Source organism: Grampus griseus (assembly GCF_964374135.1).
Source record: "Grampus griseus genome assembly, chromosome: 8".
Lineage (NCBI taxonomy): Eukaryota > Metazoa > Chordata > Mammalia > Artiodactyla > Delphinidae > Grampus > Grampus griseus.
In genome coordinates this window covers 99,211,242-99,231,873 of record NC_139002.1, presented here as the reverse complement: position 1 = coordinate 99,231,873, position 20,632 = coordinate 99,211,242, and the positions used below count along the sequence as shown (strand labels likewise).

Here is a 20,632-nt window from a genome sequence, read left to right as displayed (position 1 = left end):
TTATTTTGAATAGAATTAGTTTATTGGTTCACCAATATAATAAAATAAAATTTTTGGTCCATAAATACATATTTAAATAATTAATGTAATATTAATTATTTTTTAGTCCCCTCTTTCACTCTCACAGGTGTCCCAGTTTGAATAATGAATTATATGGTCACCCTACTTGCATGACTTGGCCCCTTATACTCTTTGCCCCTATCTCACTGGTTCACTCGCCTCCTATCTGTTCCATAGATGCTGCAGGGTGCTGTCTATCTGGATCATGTTACCCTTGATATCTGCATGCTTCCCTCACCCCCTATAAGCCCTTGTCCAAGTGCCCCTTTCTCAGTGAGTCCTTCCCCAACCAATATATTTATAAATGCCATCCCTCCCCCATTTCTTATCTCCTACCCTTCATTAATTTTTATTTTTTTTTTTACATATTAATTTATTATCTGTTTCTCACCACCATAATGTAAGGCTCAGGAACCATTTCTGTTCCTTTGTTTTGTTTTGTTTGTTGACTCCTGCATCCCCAGCCCTGGCACATGACAGGCACTCAATAAATATTTGTTCGTAAAATAAACTACTGGCCAACTACCCTTTAGAGTCACTCATTATTTCTTTTGGTATGTTAAATTTAATTGTGTTATAGTCTTCCCCTAGACACCATCCTGTCTAGTTAAAGGGGCTTTGCTCTGACTCATTTTGTTTGTTTTATGGTTCTTTTCTGAGTACCATGACTTCTCTATGTCAGTGCTTTTAGGGCAGGGAGGGGGACACCGTATTTGTTCACATGCCAGCTACTGTGCTTAGAATTTGGCCTTTCTCTGTGGGATGACTGGTACTCCTCTGCCTTGTGAAAGGAGATTTCAGAGATAGGCTAGTTATCGTCCCCTTTAGAAGCTAAAAACATCTTCTAACTCTGGGTGTAGATAAGTACCAACATTTTTTTTTTATTTAAAAAATTATTTTATTGAGGTATAGTTGATTTACAATGTTGTGTTAATTTCTCCTGTACAGCAAAGTGATTCAGTTATACATATATATACGTATTCTTTTTTGTATTCTTTTCCATTATGGTTTATCACAGTATATATATTTATTTATTTATTTATTTTTTTTTTTTGTGGTACGCGGGCCTCTCACTGTTGTGGCCTCTCCCGTTGCTCCGGACGCGCAGACCTAGCGGCCATGGCTCACGGGCCTAGCTGCTCCACGACATGTGGGATCTTCCCGGACCGGGGCACGAACCCATGTCCCCTGCATCGGCAGGCAGACTCTCAACCACTGCGCCACCAGGGAAGCCCCACAGTATATTTTTTTTAACATCTTTATTGGAGTATAATTGCTTTACAGTGGTGTGTTAGTATCACAGGGTATTGAATATAGTTCTCTGTGCTATACAGTAGGACCTTGTTGTTTATCCAGCATCCAACAGAAATTCATTCTTTCTTCTCTTTCACTTATATGTCTTAGGTGCAGCTCGTGTATGCTACCAAAATCCAGGAGCCCCATGTCCACAGGTATTTTTTTAAATATTAAAAAAATTAAGTTTATTAGATAATTGTTATCACCTGTGTTTGGACCATAATTTGCTTTGTAGGTGTTTATTATTAGAATTCCTACTACCCTCCCCCTCTTTACATGATCTGTGAGCGGAGGTGGATTTCTGCCCAGCTGACTTGGCACTTTCTCAAGGAGCCTGGCTTTTAGATGGGTTGTCCAGGCTGGTGGGCTCTGCTATTTCCTTTACCACCTGAAAAAGTGTAAATAGTCCAAGTCACCACAGATGTTTCGGCCCAGCCATTTCAGATATCATGCTTCAGTTCACAAAAGAGAAAACACCTAAAGAAATTTCAGCAGGATGCCGACAAAATCAGACCTAGGATCAGGGCTGCACTAAAACAGTGTGTCTCCATGGAAGATTAATGAATATATACTTCTTTCCATATTTGCTCAAAATGTATTTAGTGATGGAGGGATTTCCTTTTAATAAAAGTTACATATTGAAACAGATCCACTTACTAAATTATCTCTTCTGGCCAAAGCAGAATTGACAGTCTAAAAAAATTAAAAGGCCACTTTTCCTGTCTCTCTTCAGTTATAGCTTGCAATTTTTTAAAAAAAGTGAGACAGCATTCTGGGAAACAAAGGGTTGAAAATGTAGATAGTAAAGGTCCATGCTTGGTGAAGAGTACTACACCACATATTACTTGGTTTCAGAATTGCAACCAATAGTGCACACACGGTATAAAAATAAGGGAAGGACCTGTGCTATCTTTTGAAGTCTTTTTACAACTCCCCACTTTAAGTCACTTTCTACTTTGATGGGAGTGAAGCCAGTTTACTAATACATATGCCAGCTTATTCCAGTTCTAGGAAGCTGCCTGGTGGGCGTGTCTCATAGGCCTTCATGTCTCTCCCCCTTGTAAAAAAATGAAAACAAAGCAAAACAACAACAACAACAAAACAGTACCTGGTACAAAATAGGCTCTCAGTTAATATTGATTTTTTTTTAAATTGAGAAAACCAAGACTTTAATGGAAATACTAATAAACACAGGAACGTATACGATGAGAACCAGCCCAACCAACAGCCGTTTTCCTGTCTATCTGGCATTGTGATCAGTTGATGGCATGCCAATGGTAACTTATTGACACCCCCTCCTCTGTAGTACAAATCTGTGATCTATTTCCCATCAGACCCCTTTCTCCCTCTTCTCTTGCTCTGCTCTGTACTCCAGGGGAGCTGAACCCTGCAGGTTGGGTTTTTCAGGCTCCAGGGTCTGTAGGCTTTTACTGATTTCAACCAATGGGAGGCACTGTGGAGAGACTGGAGGGTGAAAGGCAGGGAAATTTAGGGCCTTTGCTCCCCCAATCTCTCTCTCCACAGTGTCTCTGTCAGCAGTTTTATCTACTTTTATGGCTTCAGCCGGAGAAAAACAGGTCTGCGGTGGTTCCAGTTTATGCCTGTTAACCTGGGCTGCTGGGCTCTGGTAACTTTGCCTCTTTGCTTTGTCCCTTTGGCCTCATGGCTTCCTGCTGTAGCTAATCTCTGGGTTCCCTAAATTTTTCTGTTTGCTTCTTAGCTCTCCCATCACCTGTGTAATCAAATTTCTGGATTAACTTCCTTCTTCTTACTCCTAGTGTTTGTATTTTCCTGAGTGGACCTTGATCGATGTACTTAACCATTACTGAATGATACTTATTGTGTAGATCTGAGTGGGAGAGTGATATGAAATCCAGGTGGCCTAGTAAATATGTAATGGACTGATGCAAACCCGAGGCTGGTATAATTCAGAGCCAGCAAGGCTCACGTGTACAGATGAAGCATGAGACACAGAAACAAGATTCCTGCATTGTTTCCAGCATTTCCTCTGGCTTGCTTAAATTAACCAAACATTAGTTTCAACTTTAAAAGTACCAATACCTTGAAATACTAGTCATGAATATAACAATATGATAGTATTTAGAAATGTATCTTTTATATGAACAGAAAGAATTTTGGTAAGAATAGGGAGGGAGACTTCATAAAAATATTGCAGAGGAATGAATGGGGAAAAAAATTGAAGCCCCTCAGTTGAGAAGTCTGGATTTTTTTAAACGCATCTCTTGTATTTGTATTATTAAAACTTCTGAGTAATGAAGTTGTTGCTGATGGCATGCTAAGCGCCTGTATCATCTTCAATAGGTCTGGGGACAAATCAAAGGAGCTCTGATTTGAGGTTTCTCTCTTTTCACAAACATTTCCTGTAGTGAGGCAAACATCAACTCTTCAAGGTCTCTTATTTCTTATTTAGAAGTTTATATTGTTGACTCAATACTCTTAGGGTATTTTGGCAATGATCTGTTTCTCTTTATACACTGCACTAGGAGTCTAGTTAGAAACCAGTAAGAGTTCTTTCAATAAGCACAAGTATACCCCACCTGTGAGATGGACAGGTTTTTATGATCATACAGACCCATATAAGAAACTACATTTATTCTACACTGGGGCACAGGGCAGAAGAATGTGTTCCCAGTCCTGCTGCCTTTTGTATTTCTAAGACACATGCCTGTGGCGGCAATTACTAAGGGATTATGCCTGAAAAGAGTTGTGAGAGAGAGCTCCTCTGTACTTTGTTGGAAGCCTCCAAGAACTAAATCAGTCACTTGTAATCAGTCATCTGACCATTTTTGTTCTTAGATTAAACACCCCTACTCCAAAAAAACAAAAAAACAACCCAAACTTATGTGGGGCAGGAGGCCATGTTGTACCTAAAAGGCAAAGTCTTTTAAGAAGGGAAGAGATCCACTTCCTCCTAAATTTTCCTTGTTAAATGCTCAAACTGAGTCAGTAGCAGGACATGTTGTACCCAAGAGGTAGTCTTTTTTTCTTAAGAGAGGAAGATAAGCATCTTCCTTCTAATTTTTCCCTAGCTGATAAATACATAAAAATAAGTAAAATAGTAAGACTTTGTTGTCATTTTTGAAAATATATTTAGTGAAAGACGTAGAATATTTGGTTTTATTTGTTGCTTTGTGTGTGTGTGTGTGTGTGTGTGTGTGTGTGTGTGTGTGTGTGTCTCTGTCACACACACACACAGTTTGGTGGGTTGTTAGCTAAGCTTCTTGGTTAATGTTGATTGCAAACATTATTCCAGAGTCAGTTACCTATATAACCCAGTGATTCCACTTCTCAGAGTGTACTCTATGGAAATAAATATCAAATATTTATGTAGCAGTGTTGATTATAACAGTGAAAATCAGAAGCAATCTAGGTGTCTAACAATAAGTGATTGATTTAATAAATTATGACACATTATGCATTTGGAAACTATATAGCCTTTATATATCATTTAAAAAGATAATTTAGTGATAGAAAACACAAGCTTCACAGTCTGCAGGCCCAAACTCTGTTATTTGCCATCTGTATTGGGTAGAGCAAAGTTTTTAACTTCTCTAGGCCCCAGTTTTTTCATCTGGGAGTGATAAAACTTACCTTTAAGGTTTTTATGAGGATTTAAAGAGAACATGTGTAAAACCCTTTACAGAGTGCCTGGTGTAGTATACACACTCAATAAATGTTAACTATTACGTTTGCAAAGATAAGAATGCGCATAAGGATATGGAAAAATGTTAACTTTAAAACATGAAAAAAACAGTAATATTCAAATTTTCTAAAATCATACACAATCACAGAAGAGTGTAAAAGCATAAGCCAGTATGGGGAGGGGGAAGGGTAAACTGTGACAAAGCGAGAGAGAGGCATGGACATATATACACTACCAAACGTAAGGTAGATAGCTAGTGGGAAGCAGCCGCATAGCACAGGGAGATCAGCTCGGTGCTTTGTGACCGCCTGGAGGGGTGGGATAGGGAGGGTGGGAGGGAGGGAGACGCAAGAGGGAAGAGATATGGGAACATATGTATATATATAACTGATTCATTTTGTTGTGAAGCTGAAACTAACATACCATTGTAAAGCAATTATACTCCAATAAAGATGTTAAAATGAAATAAATAAATAAATAAATAAATAAAATAAAAAAGTATAAGCCAGCATGTCTAGAGAATTAACTGCCTCTCAAAAGGCAGATTATGTGTGGTTTAGTTTTTTCTTTGTATTCCTCTGCAGTTTTAAAATGTTCTACATTTAACATATTAATTTTATATTTAAAAATAATTTTAGTAGGACTCACAACAGTGTAACTGTATTAATGTAGTATATGGAAGGTTGTTTATGGAATCGTTATTTATGAATGTGTGCATGTGTGTATAGCTAAGATACACGTGAGAATTGTACTGCTGATGCCCCATCTGCCCCCCCTACCGCCTCACCTGTTTTCATCATTGTTTCTTTTCTAGTATAGAGGACCTTTGTTTTGAAAATACAACTTCATGTACACAATTATTTTATAAACTCACATATATAAAAAGTCAGAGAGGTATCTTCTGCTTAATATTGCTGTAAACCTAAAACTGCCCTAAAAAATAGTCTTTAAAAAAAGTCAAAGAAGGGACTTCCCTGGTGGTCCAGTGATTAGGACTCTGTGCTTTCACTGCTGGGCCCGCGTTCAATCCCTGGTTGGGGAACTAAGATCCCGCAAGCCACACTGGCACCACCAAAAAAAAAATAGTCAAAGAAATGTGAGATATACAGGGTAAGATGTGAGACCACCTCCAGTAGAGTCTTTCCTCCCACCACCTAATTACCAGCTCCTTAGGTAACTGTGCCGGTAGGTATGTCTTCTTACAGACCTTTGTGTATGCATATTCATACTTATGTATCTGTGCTTTTAAAATTACATAAATGGAAGGATATTTTTCATACTGTTCCGGGCCTTGCTTTTTTAAGTTAACAATATAAATTAGAAGTCTTCCTTAGTTCATAAAATTCTATGTCGGCATTCTTTTTAGCACCTGCAGGGTTATTCTATAGCATGGGTGGACCATAATTTATTTGACTGTATTTTCATTTAGTTTAGTTTCAATTTGCTCATAAAAACTATTCTGTTTTTGTGTTTTAAGGAATGTTCTCGTACTTATATCTTTATAGATATGTCCAATTTTTCTGTAGGATAGAGTCTTAGAAGTGAAATTGCTGCATCCAAGGGTATATGCATTTGAAATATTGATAGATGCTGCGTTGCAAAGGGTTTTATAATTTATAATAATTCATGTAGCTACCTATAATATATGTAAATATATCTGTGTAGATATAACCCTGACTTTTGCCAACACTGCATATTGTCAATCTTTCAAAACTTTGATTCATGGGGAAAAAATGGTATCTCACCATTTAATTTCCATATTAAAGATTGAGATTGAGGATATTTTTATGTAGTAAACATTCAAATTTCTTTTTCTGAAACTTACTTTTAAAAAATCCTTAGCTCAGGTTTCTCTTGGGTTATATTTTTACTATTGATTAATCAACTTTTAAATATTTGAATATTGTTTATGTTTTAAATATTTATTCATGTTAAATTTTTTAATACTATCTTTATCACTATGTTTTCTTTTTTGACATCACTTCAGTTTTATGCCTTTCTTAGGAAAGTCTTTATCACTCCAAATTATTAAAAAATCCTCCATTTTCTTCTAGTATTTTTGTTTAAACATTTATATCTTGAATTCATTAAAAACACATTTGTGTGTACAGTGTGTTAGGGATCTAAATTTATTGTGTTCCAAATAGGTTATCATGTACCTTGATTCTAATAGTCTGTTTCTGATTATTTGAAATGCCATGTTTACCACATGCAAAGTGCTCATAGGTACCAGAGTCTGTTTCTGGGTTTTCTAGTCTACCCTACTTTTGATCTACTTGTCTGTTTCTTTACCAACATCACACAAATTAAATTATTATCACTCTATAGGATACCGCATCTACTGGGACAAGTTATCCCTGTTTGTTTTGGGTTTTTTTCCCTTCAAAATTGCCTTGAGTGTTCTCGCTTGTATTGAATTTTAGCATCAGCCTATGAACTTGAATAATTTGGTTATAATTTTTGTATGGATTACATTGAATTTATAGTTTAATTGGGAGAAACTGACATCATATTATGCATCTTTATTTAGGTAGGTCTTCTTTTTAGTGATTTTTCTTCATAGAAATCTTACACATTTCTTGTTAGATTTATTCTTTAATACTTAATATATTTTTTTCTTAGTATTGTGAACACATTTTTCTCCTCATTGGATTTTCAAATCAGTTACCCCTGGTCTATAGGAAAGACACTAATTATTTCATTTTATTCTTGTATCTTGTAGCCATCCTGATTTTTAAAAATTCATTATAATAGTTGTTATATCATTTATCTCTCATTTTCTAGGAATATTATTATATATTTAAAAAGAGTGAGAGTGCTTTACGTTTTTCTTTAAAATATATAAAACTCTTATTTTTACTTTTAAATGCATTTGCTAATGCATTCTGGAATAATATTGGAGACTAGCAATGACAGTAGGAGCCTTGTCCTCCTCTTCCCTGAATTAGAAATGTGTTTAGTATTTGACTATTAAATATGAGGCTTGTTATAGATTTTTATAGACATATTTTGTCAGGTTATGGAATTTTTCTTCTCCTCGATCTTCAACAACAGGAATGGTGGTTAAATTTGTTTTCAATTGCTTTTCAGTACATCTCAATATGTTTATAAAGATTTTCTCTTTCTCTGTTAGTATAGTGAATTATAATAATCCTTTTTGTAATGTTGAACCATTTTTGGATGACTGGTGTGCACACTACCACACACACACACGTACACCATTCTGTCTTTGGTTTTAGTACCAAGTTTCTGAGATATTCATTGAACCTATTGGGTGATTTTTCCATATTTTATTATGTACTTGGTAATTTATACAACGCTCCCAAAAAGCTGTTAGTGTTTTTGGCTTGTTTTCTGTTTAATTGATTTATGCTTTTATTCCTTCTGTTTAATTATTATTTTATTTTTTATTTTTTGCGAGTCTTGGGTTGGATGTTTCATTTGCTTCTGGTCTTTTTTATTTTTCAATATTGCACCTAAGTCTATTTATATTTTTCCTTTCAATAACATTTTGCTTTCAACTCTGAAGAGCACGTGTGATTTTATAGCTATTTCTAAATAGTTTGAAAATTGTTAATTTTTTCTTTCTCCCAAGAATTACTTAGAATTACTTTTTTTTTACTTAAGTAGATAGAATATGGTCTGTATGATTTACTTCTTAGAATTTATTAGACTCTATTTTGTGTCCTCACATGTGGATCATTTTACTAATGATTATGCAGGTATTTGAATAAAAATCTGTTTACTGTTTCTGGGGCCCATGGACCAATGTCTTCTCTGTATTTATTTATTTTTATGTATTTTATATATTATATAAATGTTATTATATGTTATATAAATATATATTAAACATATAAATATATAGTATGTATATTATATATTTATTTTTTGTCTTTCACTTGACAGTAACTGAAAGAAGATATAATACTTTATAATTTTATTTTATTTTATTATTATTATTATTTTTTGCAGTACACGGGCCTCTCACTGTTGTGGCCTCTCCTGCTGTGGAGCACAGGCTCCGGACACGCAGGCTCAGCGGCCATGGCTCACGGGCCCAGCCGCTCCGCAGCATATGGGATCTTCCCGGACCGGGGCACGAACCCGTGTCCCCTGCATCGGCAGGCGGACTCTCAACCACTGTGCCACCAGGGAAGCCCTATAATTTTAAAAAGAATGCTGTTAAAATAAAATATACACATTGGACCGTGGTCTTCAAACTCTTTTCAGAGGCTGCCTTTTTCCTGGTCGTTGGGGGAGAATGGCCACCCAGCTATAGGTCCGGCACTTGTCTTCATGCACTTGAGAACAATAGGCAGTTTTTGAGACGACCAGAGGGAGACATGGAGACAAAGGCAGGGAGACCTTGTTCAGATGTTTAGTACCTAGTTTTGAAAAATAGTCTCTGTCTCTAATTTTAGTCATATCTAAGGGGTTAATAGTTAAAACTGCATTTTCTGGTATTTTATACATGGCCTAACATTTATTTGAGTTTGATGTGTTGGTATGATTTTTTGTTTTCTCCCTATAGTGAGGTCCAGGAGCCAAAGGAATCACCACCACCTCCTAAAACCTCAGCAGCTGTGCAGTTGGAGGAGCTGATGGCCCACCTGTGTGAAATGCAGACCCAGGTGAGCACAGTCCCTGCGATACAGCCTTCAGGGTCTTATCTCTGTGAACTCAGCTCTGCATTCCCCCTTGAGAAACTCTCCTAAGTCATTATTCATTTTGCCATACTAAATTTAATTCAATGGATGAACTCAAATTTGTACTATGTATTTTTTTTAAACTGAAGTATACTTAATTTACAATATGTTGTATTAGTTTCAGGGGTACAGCAAAGTGATTCAGGGGTGTGTGTGTGTGTGTGTGTGTGTGTGTGTGTGTGTATAACTGATTCTTTTCCCTTATAGGTTATTACAAAATATTGAGTATAGTTCCCTGTGCTATCCAGCAGGTCCTTGTTGGTTATCTGTTTTATATGTAGTAGTGTGTATATGTTAATCCCAAACTCCTAATTTACCCCCCTTTTACCCCTTTACCCCTTTGGTATCCATAAGTTTGCTTTTTATGTCTGTGGGTCCATTTCTGTTTTGTATATAAGTTCATTTGTATCCGTTTTGGTTTTTTTTTTTTTTTTTTTTTTTTTTTGCAGTACGCGGGCCTCTCACTGTTGTGGCCTCTCCCGTTGCGGAGCACAGGCTCCGGACGCGCAGGCTCAGCGGCCATGGCTCACGGGCCCAGCCGCTCCGCGGCATGTGGGATCTTCTCGGACCAGGGCACAAACCCGTGTCCCCTGCATCGGCAGGGGACTCTCAACCTCTGCACCACCAGGGCAGCCCTGTATCAGTTTTTTTAAGGTGTATTATCTGGACATAAAAGATACTGTGATATGGGTTCTGATCTCAAGGGGCTTGGAGTGTGCTTGATAAAATGAGGCATAAGACTCTGTGACACTTATAGAATAAAAGAAAGATCGTTTGCCACTAAAGCTGGATGAAGTGTGGAAGGGCTGTTAAAGAGAACCCCCTGAGTGGGATGGAGGAGACCCGTGGGAAAGCTGGGTCAGGGCAAGGGAGAGCAAAGTGTGGCTTTGACAGTAGGAAGGATGAGTCCTAAACTCATACTGAGATAAAATCTGCCCCCTTGTTCTAGTCTCCAGAGCATGGGTGGCAAGCTCACTGACCTGGCAGGGAATGGAACTGACATAAATGGACCTAAGAATTTATTAAGGGAATTATCATCTAGAATTCATTCTTTTTTAAAACTATTTTATGTTGGAGTATAGTTGATTAACAGTGTTGTGTTAGTTTCAGGTGTACAACAAAGTGATTCACTTATACATATACAGGTATATATTCCTTTTCAAATTCTTTTCCCATTTAGGTTATTACAAAATATTGAGCTAGAATTCTTAAGGTAGAGAATCCATCCATTCTGAATTGGTTGGGGATATGATATGCACCCATGAAATGACTATGAAATAATTTCAGGGCAGTGTATAAAAATGTGTGTGATTGGAAGGGCAGGAAGCTTATCTCTGTGGCTCACCTTTGGACTTCCAATGCCCAGCACTGTTCCTGATACATTATGAATAATGCGTACTTATTAGAGGGACAAATGAATGAATATCAGAAACAAGGTTTCTTTAATGTCTGCAGTAAAGCTGGGTGCATTCCTCATTGCACTGTATATCTGAAAATACTAGAAAAAAAATCTTTCTACTTTTTACATACCCTTTCAAAAGTATTCTGGAATATACCAGCAAATAGCTATAGATGTAAATGTATGATGTGTAGCTATAGATACATTATTGTGTTTTTACTTAGGTACTTTCAGGCCTTTTCCATGTTAACCTTTTGAACACTACTCTCTTCAGCATTAACTAACATTATATAAGAGAGGAGGAAGGAAATGTGTCATATGATAAGATTCTTGAAGGGAAATGAGCATTTTGGATTAGTGAGGTAATGTGAGGTTATTCCAGGCAGTAAAAAGTGGATAAGTAGAGGCGTGAAGGCAGACAGTAACAGATCACATTCAGGAGACTGCAGGGAACCTGGCTGGCTTTAAACAATGGAGGCTTTTTACTGAGGAATAAAAGATGAGATTGGAAAGGTAAAGCGAGGGCAGTGGATGGGAGACTTTGAATGTCCATCTGATGCTGCAAATTCCATGCTGGAGGGGCTTCCCTGGTGGCACGGTGGTTGAGAGTCCGCCTGCCGATACAGGGGATGCGGGTTCGTGTCCCGGTCCGGGAAGACCCCACGTGCCGCGGAGCTGCTGAGCCCGTGAGCCATGGCTGCTGAGCCTGCGCATCCGGAGCCTGTGCTCGGCAACGGGAGAGGCCACAACAGTGAGAGGCCCGCATACCGCAAAAAAAAAAAAAAAAAAAAAAAAAAAAATTCCATGCTGGAAGCAATGGTGAATCATTGTAGTTCTCTGATCAGGAAGTATTAGATAGATGGTTGCAGTAGCCCAGTTGGAAAGGAGTTGAGAGAGATGCAATCTCAGGACAAGAGTTGACGAAGGATAAGTTGGGCAATTTGTAATTTGTTCTGTTTTGTAATTTGAGGTTTTTCCTTTGAACGTTTTATAATAACTGTTCTGGAGTTTTGCTTTAATAAATCCAATCCATCAGCAAGTCTTATCTGACAGCTTCTCACCGCCTTCTCCACTGACACTGGTCCAAGTCATTTCTAGTTTGAGCTGTTAGAATGGTCTCCTGCCTAACTAGTGCGTCTAATTCCACTCTGGCTTGCCCACACCTAATTCCTCACTCGGCTACCACAAGGATCTTGTAAATCAGATTCTTTCACTCTCATGCTTGAAACAAAATGGTTCCATCACCCTTGGAATAAAACTGCAACTTTTATCCTGAGGGCCCTATGTGATCTTTGCCTCTTTTTCCATCATTTTTTCCTGACTCACTCCCTCTAGCCCTACTAGGTCAGCCCTACTGACCTTTTTTACTTTTCTTTTTATGTGTCAGACTGTCTCCTTCCTCTGGGCCTTCCTTCCCTCTGGAATGCTTTTCCCACAAATATCAATATTTCTAGATGTCAGTGCATCGCTCAAATATCTGCTCAGATATCACCTCCTTAGAGAGCCTTCTCTGATCACCCTCATCTAAATCAGTTTTTCCTCTCCATTCCACCCTCTGTCATTTGTCTCAATATATAACTTATATCTTATCTCCACTTGAGATATACATCATATATTTATTTCTTTAATTGCTTATTGTCTATTACCCAGAGAATGTAAACTGCATGACGGCAGACACTTGGTTGGTCTTGTACATTGTTCTATACCAAGAGCCTAGAGCAGTGACTGGCACAAACCAGGTGCCCAATAAATATTGCAAAATAAATGAATAAAAAGAAGATAAGGTTAATTGTTGACTTGTAGTCATCATAAGAGATAAAGTATCATCTTCATATATTCAATATCCTATTGCCAGAAAAGATTTGCAAACAGAGGAAGATTAGTCAGATTTCATTTGCCCTGAGGAACTTAGAATGAAAAGGAAATGAAAGCATTTTTATTGGTGTTACAATGTTAGATTCTCCCAGTGCCTTGGAGGAAGGTTAGTGAAAGACTAAGGGATCATGCAGAAGATGCCAGTGAGGATGATTCTCTTTATGGTTCTCTTCGTGATACAGGTTACAGTGAAAGCAGATACAAGCAAGAAACACTTACCAGACAAGCAGGATCAAAAGGCCTCCCTGGACTCGATGCTGGGGGGCTTGGAGCAGGAACTGCAGGACCTTGGAATTGCGACAGTGCCCAAGGGCCATTGTGTTTCCTGCTGGAAACCGATTGCTGGAAAGGTGGGATAGGCCAAGACGTTGATCCTACAGCCATCTATGTCAGTGTGTATGTCTGTCTCCATCCCACTAAGGATTGCTCTTTCTCCTTATGTTCTAAGACAGTTTAGTAATAGGTACTGATCCCTTACAGTGCTCCAGGCACTGAACAAAGCACTTTACAAGTATTCCTTTATTTAATGGTCACATTAGCCCTTCAGGGGTCACAAGCCCTTTATAAAGATGAGGAACCCGAGGACTCAGGGTCATTAATTGACATGTCCAAGGTCTAGTAGGAGGTAGAGGTAAGATCCAAACCCAGGAGAGTCTGGCTCCCGAGTTTGAGCTCTTAACCATTTTCTTGTACTGCCTTCACCCAGAGGAACTTTCTCACTGCTCCCTCTGTTCAGACATTCTGGGTGTAAATCGATTGATTTCGATTTTTAGCTGCACTCAGCTCCATATCATGGCCACAAACTCCTGCTCAGGCATCATCCTTCACCAAAACCATAATAAAGGGCTTTGAGACCTGATTTTGTGTGGGGTGTGAGATGAGGTGTTCAGATCAGAGGAATAAAAACTGTCATTGGCCTTCTTCTCCTCCAGGGATCCTTTCCATGACAAGATATAGTTAGTTATCTCTTGTCCATCCCTACTATGCTCCATTTTGTTTCTCCCATCCTCTGGGGCAGTATAGTGGAAATGATAATTTATAGGCTTTTCTCAGTGTGATCACTCAGGAAAGTTGGGCACTGTTTTACTATCCATAAAGTACGGACAAGAGACCACATGGGTAGAACCTAGGTCTAGGCCTCAGTGTTGTGTAACTCCAGGGGGAGTCGTTTACATGGAATACTGTTGGAAGAGCGCCCTCCAGAGTCGTGCCCCCTGTGGACCCTAGAGCCCCCAACTGGGCCCCTGTTTGCCAGGCTTTGTTTTGTTCTCCAGGTGATCCATGCTCTAGGGCAAGCATGGCATCCGGAGCACTTCGTCTGCGCTCACTGCAAAAAGGAGATTGGCTCCAGTCCCTTCTTTGAGCGGAGTGGCTTGGCCTACTGCCCCAAGGACTACCACCACCTTTTTTCTCCACGCTGTGCTTACTGTGCTGCTCCCATCCTGGATGTAAGTAAATCGCCCTTCCCCCTGCTTTCATGTATCCTTTACTCCTCACTTAGAGCTGGGGTCATGTTTTACAGCTCCGTAGCATTTTAATCTGACCGGTGTGTTTCTTTTCCAGAAAGTGCTGACGGCCATGAACCAAACCTGGCACCCAGAGCACTTCTTCTGCGCTCACTGTGGAGAGGTGTTTGGTGAAGAAGGTATGACCCAGGGTGGTTACAAGAAGACCAGCAGAGCTTTTCCCTGATCTGCTTTGTCGGTCCTGGTTCTTGCCTCTACCATCCAAGTGCCCATTTCAGTACCAAATGCCATCCCTCCCTACCTTTTTCCAACATTGATGAATTTTGTTTAAATTGACTTTTTAAATCAAAGAAATACAAATGCATAGTTTAAAAATGCAAATCTTACTTCAAGAGTAATATTAAAAAGAACAGTCCCTTGCTTTTCCTTTTTCCACTGCCAAATCCAGTTCTCCTCTGTAAATTTTTTAGCTTCTTCTATTATTTATTTGTATGTTTTAAATAATATATTACTATATACTGATTTTTTCCCCCCAGTTTTAACCATTATGTATTAACTTTCTACCAGGAGAGATGAGGATTTAGAAATTTTATTACTACCCCACCTACCCCCAACATAATTCCTCCCCCATTCTCTCAGTTATAATTAGGTCATAATTATAGGTCAGATCAGTATTCAGTGTGTATATGTTGACAGTCACATAAATATTGCTCACAGCTGAGCCACGTAACAAACTGATATAGTAGAGCATGGATTTTGGGGTTAGACTGTCTGGTTCAAATCTGGGCTGTGGTATTTATCAGCTATGTGATGTTGTTCAAGTCGTTTAACCTCTTTGTACCTCACTTTCCTCATGAGTAAAATGGGCCTAATAATAATGCTTACCTTCTAGGGTCATTACGAAAATTTTAAGAGGCAGCATCAGTGTAGCGTTCACAGCAATGCCTGGCACGTGGAGGCTGGTACCGATGCTGATTATAATTATCATGGTGTCCTTTTCATATACACTTGTTTTTTTCCTGAAGTTAATATTTGGATCCCTTTTTCATTAGCTTAATTTTCATTGTACTTATCACTAATTTATCTGACAGAGCTGTGAAACCCTTCACATCTGGTAATATGTCAGTTCCATGAAGATGTCTCTTCTTGGAGACATCTGTCCAGGAGGCTTTGACCCTTCTGCTCCTGCCTAAAACGGTTTCTCCTCAGGCCTGTTGAGAAGCCGTTATTCTGGGCCGCTATCTTGGGAATTATGTTTACTATTTCCCTCTATCTTTCAATACATGTTATTGCCTTTATTTTGGTGGAGCACACCTCCAGTAGCTTCTGAGAAAGAATGAATAGGAGGTAAAAGTTTTGAAATAACTTGAATATCTGAGAATATTTTGTCTACCTTAAGTTGCCCTGACATAGAATTCTAGGTGGAAACTATTGCCCTTCATCATTCTGAAGACATTGCTTCACTGTCTTCCAGCTTCCATGGTTGAGAAGTTTTTTCTTAAAATTTTGTTCTTGTTCCTGATCCTTTCTATGTGACCTGTTTTTCCCCTTTTGCAAGCTTTTTTTCCTTCTGTTTTCTGAATTTTCTTGATTTTTTTCTGACTTCTTTTCATGTTTCTTTTGAACAAATATGATTCATGCATGGAATCAGAAAGCTTCTTTAGTTTTTCTGTTCCTGTCCTTTTAGAATTAACTCACTGGGAAAAGTTTTCTTCTAAATAAAATTTGGGCAGTCCCATGTCTTTTTTTATTGTTCTTAATAAACTCTTCTAAATAGAAAATCAATTTAAGACACAAAACACAAATCTAAGTCCTTAGGTAATTCAGTCTGTGTGAGAGCTAAAGCTTTCCAACTTTAAAGTGACAGCTACTCTCTCCCCTGGTAGGGCCTTTAAGCTGCAGGAGGCCAGGGAAGGGGGTTGTGGCCTTTCATTGATCCTTTCTTGCTTCCACTCTCGTACCCATTGCTAATCTTGATAGCTGACCCCTCCAGGGTTGAAACAAGGGTGGAAGAGGTGAGACTGGAGGGCAGGAAAGTTCTAACTTGTCTAATTTGCTTTGTGCTCTCCAGGCCTGGCAGATATTTAACTCTGACTTTCTCTTTTTACTTGGATGTTTTTGTGGATTCAGTCCGGATCCAATTACAAATTCTTGGTGGCCCTTTACATGTCTTGGCTGGCCGTTCTCCCCTTAGTACATGGATCTTTGAGGATCCATTCCACAGAGACTCTTTTTCTGCAGGATTTTCATTGTTCCCTCGAGGTGATCACTTAGAAATGATTATGATGGTTCCAGATGAACTCTTTCACTCATAGTTTCACATATGGACCATGGGAAACTTGCATATTTCTCTTGCAGTCAGTGGGGACGGCAGGTAATTTCAGGCGCGTCACTCTACTCAGCGGCCATAGGCCCCTTCAGCCAGATGCTCACCTGGGATGAACCAAGTACCGTCAGCTGTATCCCGCTAACGGCAGGGGACACATACCCAGCCCTCTGAGTGATCCCACGGAGTTCCGTCTCTTGACATGAGGGTAGCCGGAACATACCGCATGCTTCTTGGTGGTGGTGGTGGAGCACACATAGCACAGTTTTCTCCAAGGAAATCCCTCTCTCAACTTCCCCTTCTGTTTACCTGTTTTGCATCCTAGGTGTGAGTGAGGAGTCGTGTTACAGTGGTCTTTGGCAAATGCTGCTGACCTTTGGTTGCCCATTTTTTATTTAAGAATGAGTGAGACGCTAAAATGCTAACTGGCAGCTCTGTGGGTGAGGCGGAGCGTGTTGGCTGGTGGACTCAACTGTATGGCACTCAGGTAGGGTGCTCTGGCCGTTGTGCTGCGGGACCCCTGGCTAGTAATATTTTAGGTCTTTCATCTTGAATAGATTTCACCAAAGAGATATTCTCCTTTGCTGACATTACAAAAGTTAGTGAAAGAGATTGGGGGATGGGGTTTTCACCATTCGGCATGCCAACTTTTATTTAATTCTCAATTTTTAGTAGAAAGCTTGACTTCTTTTCTTATGATGTCCAGTATCCCTGATCAATGAGACCCTCTGGTTTGAAATTTATAGAAATAATCACTGCATCTTATGGTAAGATGAGAGATCTGATTTTCTGACAGCTCTTCAGACTTTAAACCAATCCTGTTTTCAGCCTTGAAGACTATTTTATGCATTCAGTTCCTGAGCTCCTTTGATGTTTTGGAGCTCAGGATGGCTTGAGTTTTATTGGCACCTCCCCTCTTCAGAGATTTAGGTTTCAGCTTGTTTTTTCTTTCTGCCAAGCTACATGCCACTCTAATACCTACTTTAAATTTTGGAGAATTTTATTGATATCTCATCTGTGGCATGTCCTTTCCTTTTCTCTTTTTTCCTATGAGCCTTTCTGTTTTAAATAGTTCTTTAACTATTGTGGTGATGTTTCAAGAAGGCGTGAAGAGAAACCTGTGTGTTGTGCCATTCTCCTGGAGGCCGGGTCCTAAATATCAGGCAGGTTATTTTGTATATTCCTAACTATTATTCATTTAATCCCCACCACAACTTTGAGAGAATAATTTTATCCCACATTTTACCAAGTTATAGATGGAAACACTGAGCATCAAGGAGGTAAAGTGATTTTTTTAAAGTCATGCAACTCGAAAATCAAAGAATTAGAATTTAAATTCAGTCTCATTTCAGCAAGTTCCGTGTTTTGTTCTGCACCATCATAACTGCCCCTTGACAGAGACTCAATCCCTCTTCTGCTGTTGTTGTGTCTTTACTTTCTTGGCACCGACACGGTATACTTTATTTGAAGACAGACCTGGATAGAGTAGCACTGATAAAATCCATTGTCAGAGTGCTTTGTAGTAATGTGCTTGCTCACTGAAGCTTGTTCAGTGCTTTTCACAAATCATTAGGCCTTTCATTTTTAGATTGCACTTTGGTTAAGCAGCATTTTTCATTGAGATTTAATCTAAGTCATGGTCAGTTTATATTGCACTGGTAGCCTTAGAAGTCTGAGGGTTTGTTGAGTAGAACAATCAGCAAGTGAATACTGCTCACAGATGATTATGATGTGGAAGTTGCCTGAGAGCAGAATAACAGGATGCAGACATATTTCAAGAAGAGACGTAAGTTAGGTACAAAAGAAAAATACCCTATTCATAGATGATCAGAAAGTACCATGAAGGTAGCTAGTTCTTACTGTTTTTGACTGGGACCCCTTCTAACCAGACAAGGCTGATCTGGTCATTTATGACTTTACATGACAATATGAAGCCACACTTAAAACATACTTATTGAGACAAGTGACAAAAAAGGCCATTTACTAATCAGAAGCTCCTCTTGGGTTGTATTTTTGTTTTCATCCTTTGTTTTCTGTAAATGGGTCTCCTGCCATATGGTTAGTCCATTAATTAGTGCAAGGCATCCTGCCTTGCCCCAAGTCACATAGTCACACACAAAGTTTCTGTAATGACAGCTGAACTACTGAGCCTCCTGGGAAATTCAATTCGTCTGCATTTTTGTTTCAGTTCAGAGAATTCCTCTTTAAGGTTCAGGTTTCTAAGCACATCGGGCCTTAGCATCCTCAGTGCCGATGTCTTTCCCTTTCATTGTTCATTATCCAGGCCATGCAGGTGCTCCCTAATTTCCCCTGTGGCTAAGAGCCTCACCAGAGTATCAACACCCTTCTTCTCTCTAAGGCACTTTTAATTGTTAGTGTTTCTCATCCGTCCTCCAGAGGTAATGGGCCCCAGAGAGAGCCTCCAGGAAAGTTAGTGCTGAAACTTCCTCAATTTATTGGATTACTAAATGCAGGGGTATCACAACAAGTTTGGCTGATTGCTTTTGATTCGTCGCCTGAGACTCACCTGAGTTGAAACGGAGGCTGTTACTTCTCTGCTGTCTCATTCTTGAGACCAGATACCCTGTAAATGCCTAGGTGAGAGTCATTCCTAGGTCAGTCGGAATGTCTTATAATTTTCTCAAGTAACGCCTACTTATAGGCAAGCACAGTTTTACGCCATTTGCTTTATGAAGCATCAGCGTCACCTTGGGGACTTGTCAAGAATACAAATTTTCGAGCCCCGTCCCAAACCTACTGAATCAGAAACTCTGGGTGGGGTGGGGCCCAGCAGTCAGCATACTGACAGACTCTCCAGGGATGGATGCACGTTAGAGTTTGTGTGCCACGCAAAAGCAAGAAAGATGGTTGTGGGTGTTTGTTTGTTTTTCTTAAATAGCAGGACTGCCTGCTTTCAGTTTATTTATCTATTTACTTATGTATGTATGTATGTATGGCTGCGTTGGGTCTTCGTTACTGCGCGCGGGCTTTCTCTAGTTGCGGTGAGCGGGGGCTACTCTTGCTGCGGAACACGGGCTCTAGGCATGCGGGCTTCAGTAGTTGTGGCACACGGGCTCCGTAGTTGTGGCTCATGGGCTCTAGAGTGCAGGCTCCATAGTTGTGGCACAGGGGCTTAGTTGCTCTGTGGCATGTGGGATCTTCCTGGACCAGGGATTGAACCTGCGTTCCCTGCCCTGGCAGGCAGATTCTTATCCACTGTGCCACCAGGGAGCCCCCATGCCTGCTTTCAGTTTTGTATTTGATCAGACTTTAGACATTCTTCGATAAAGTGAAAAAGCGAAGTGAGCTCTTCTGTGTGTCAGGGGTAGAAAAGAATACAGGACAGCTTATAAAATGATTAGTTTACATTCTTAGATATAGAGACCTCAGAAGTCTATTAAATTGTCTGCTTTTCAAAGAAAGCGTAGTTGAACAAGGTAAGGCATATCAAGAAGTGACCGCAGATGACAGACCACTGCAGCTACATGATTTGGGCCCCAACCCTGGCTATGCCTATTGCCTGTTTGGGGTCTGGCTGCTACTGTCAAAGCGTATTTCTAGAAATAATGTTTCTTGGATGGGCTGCTTTCGAATCCACAGTGCATGTGTTGCTTACACGCTATTTTGGTGGGGCACAGTTAGAGAGCTCTCATATTTACAAAGTTATTGGGTTATGATATTTGGGCTCAGCTAATACTCTCAGTTCCCACAGAGAGGTCAAGGTCAGAATGCATTTAAGCTAGGGGTGTGACATTCCAAGTTAGGCTTTGAAGTTAGGCCTAGATTTGAATTTCAGCTCTTCCACTGACATTGGTTATACGTAATTTCTTTGAGCTTCCC

The 20,632-nt window shown here is 39.5% G+C and overlaps 1 protein-coding gene across 1 annotated transcript in view; it reads left to right on the top strand.

Moving 5' to 3' along the window:
• LPXN (leupaxin) overlaps window positions 1-20,632 on the top strand; it is a 39,690-nt gene that overhangs the window by 9,372 nt on the left and 9,686 nt on the right. The window contains exons 3-7 of the mRNA XM_082659493.1: window positions 1,465-1,511; window positions 9,552-9,651; window positions 13,183-13,350; window positions 14,275-14,448; window positions 14,564-14,645. Of these exons, the coding sequence (XP_082515619.1) occupies window positions 1,465-1,511; window positions 9,552-9,651; window positions 13,183-13,350; window positions 14,275-14,448; window positions 14,564-14,645 (571 nt within the window). The remainder of the gene's footprint in view (window positions 1-1,464; window positions 1,512-9,551; window positions 9,652-13,182; window positions 13,351-14,274; window positions 14,449-14,563; window positions 14,646-20,632) is intronic.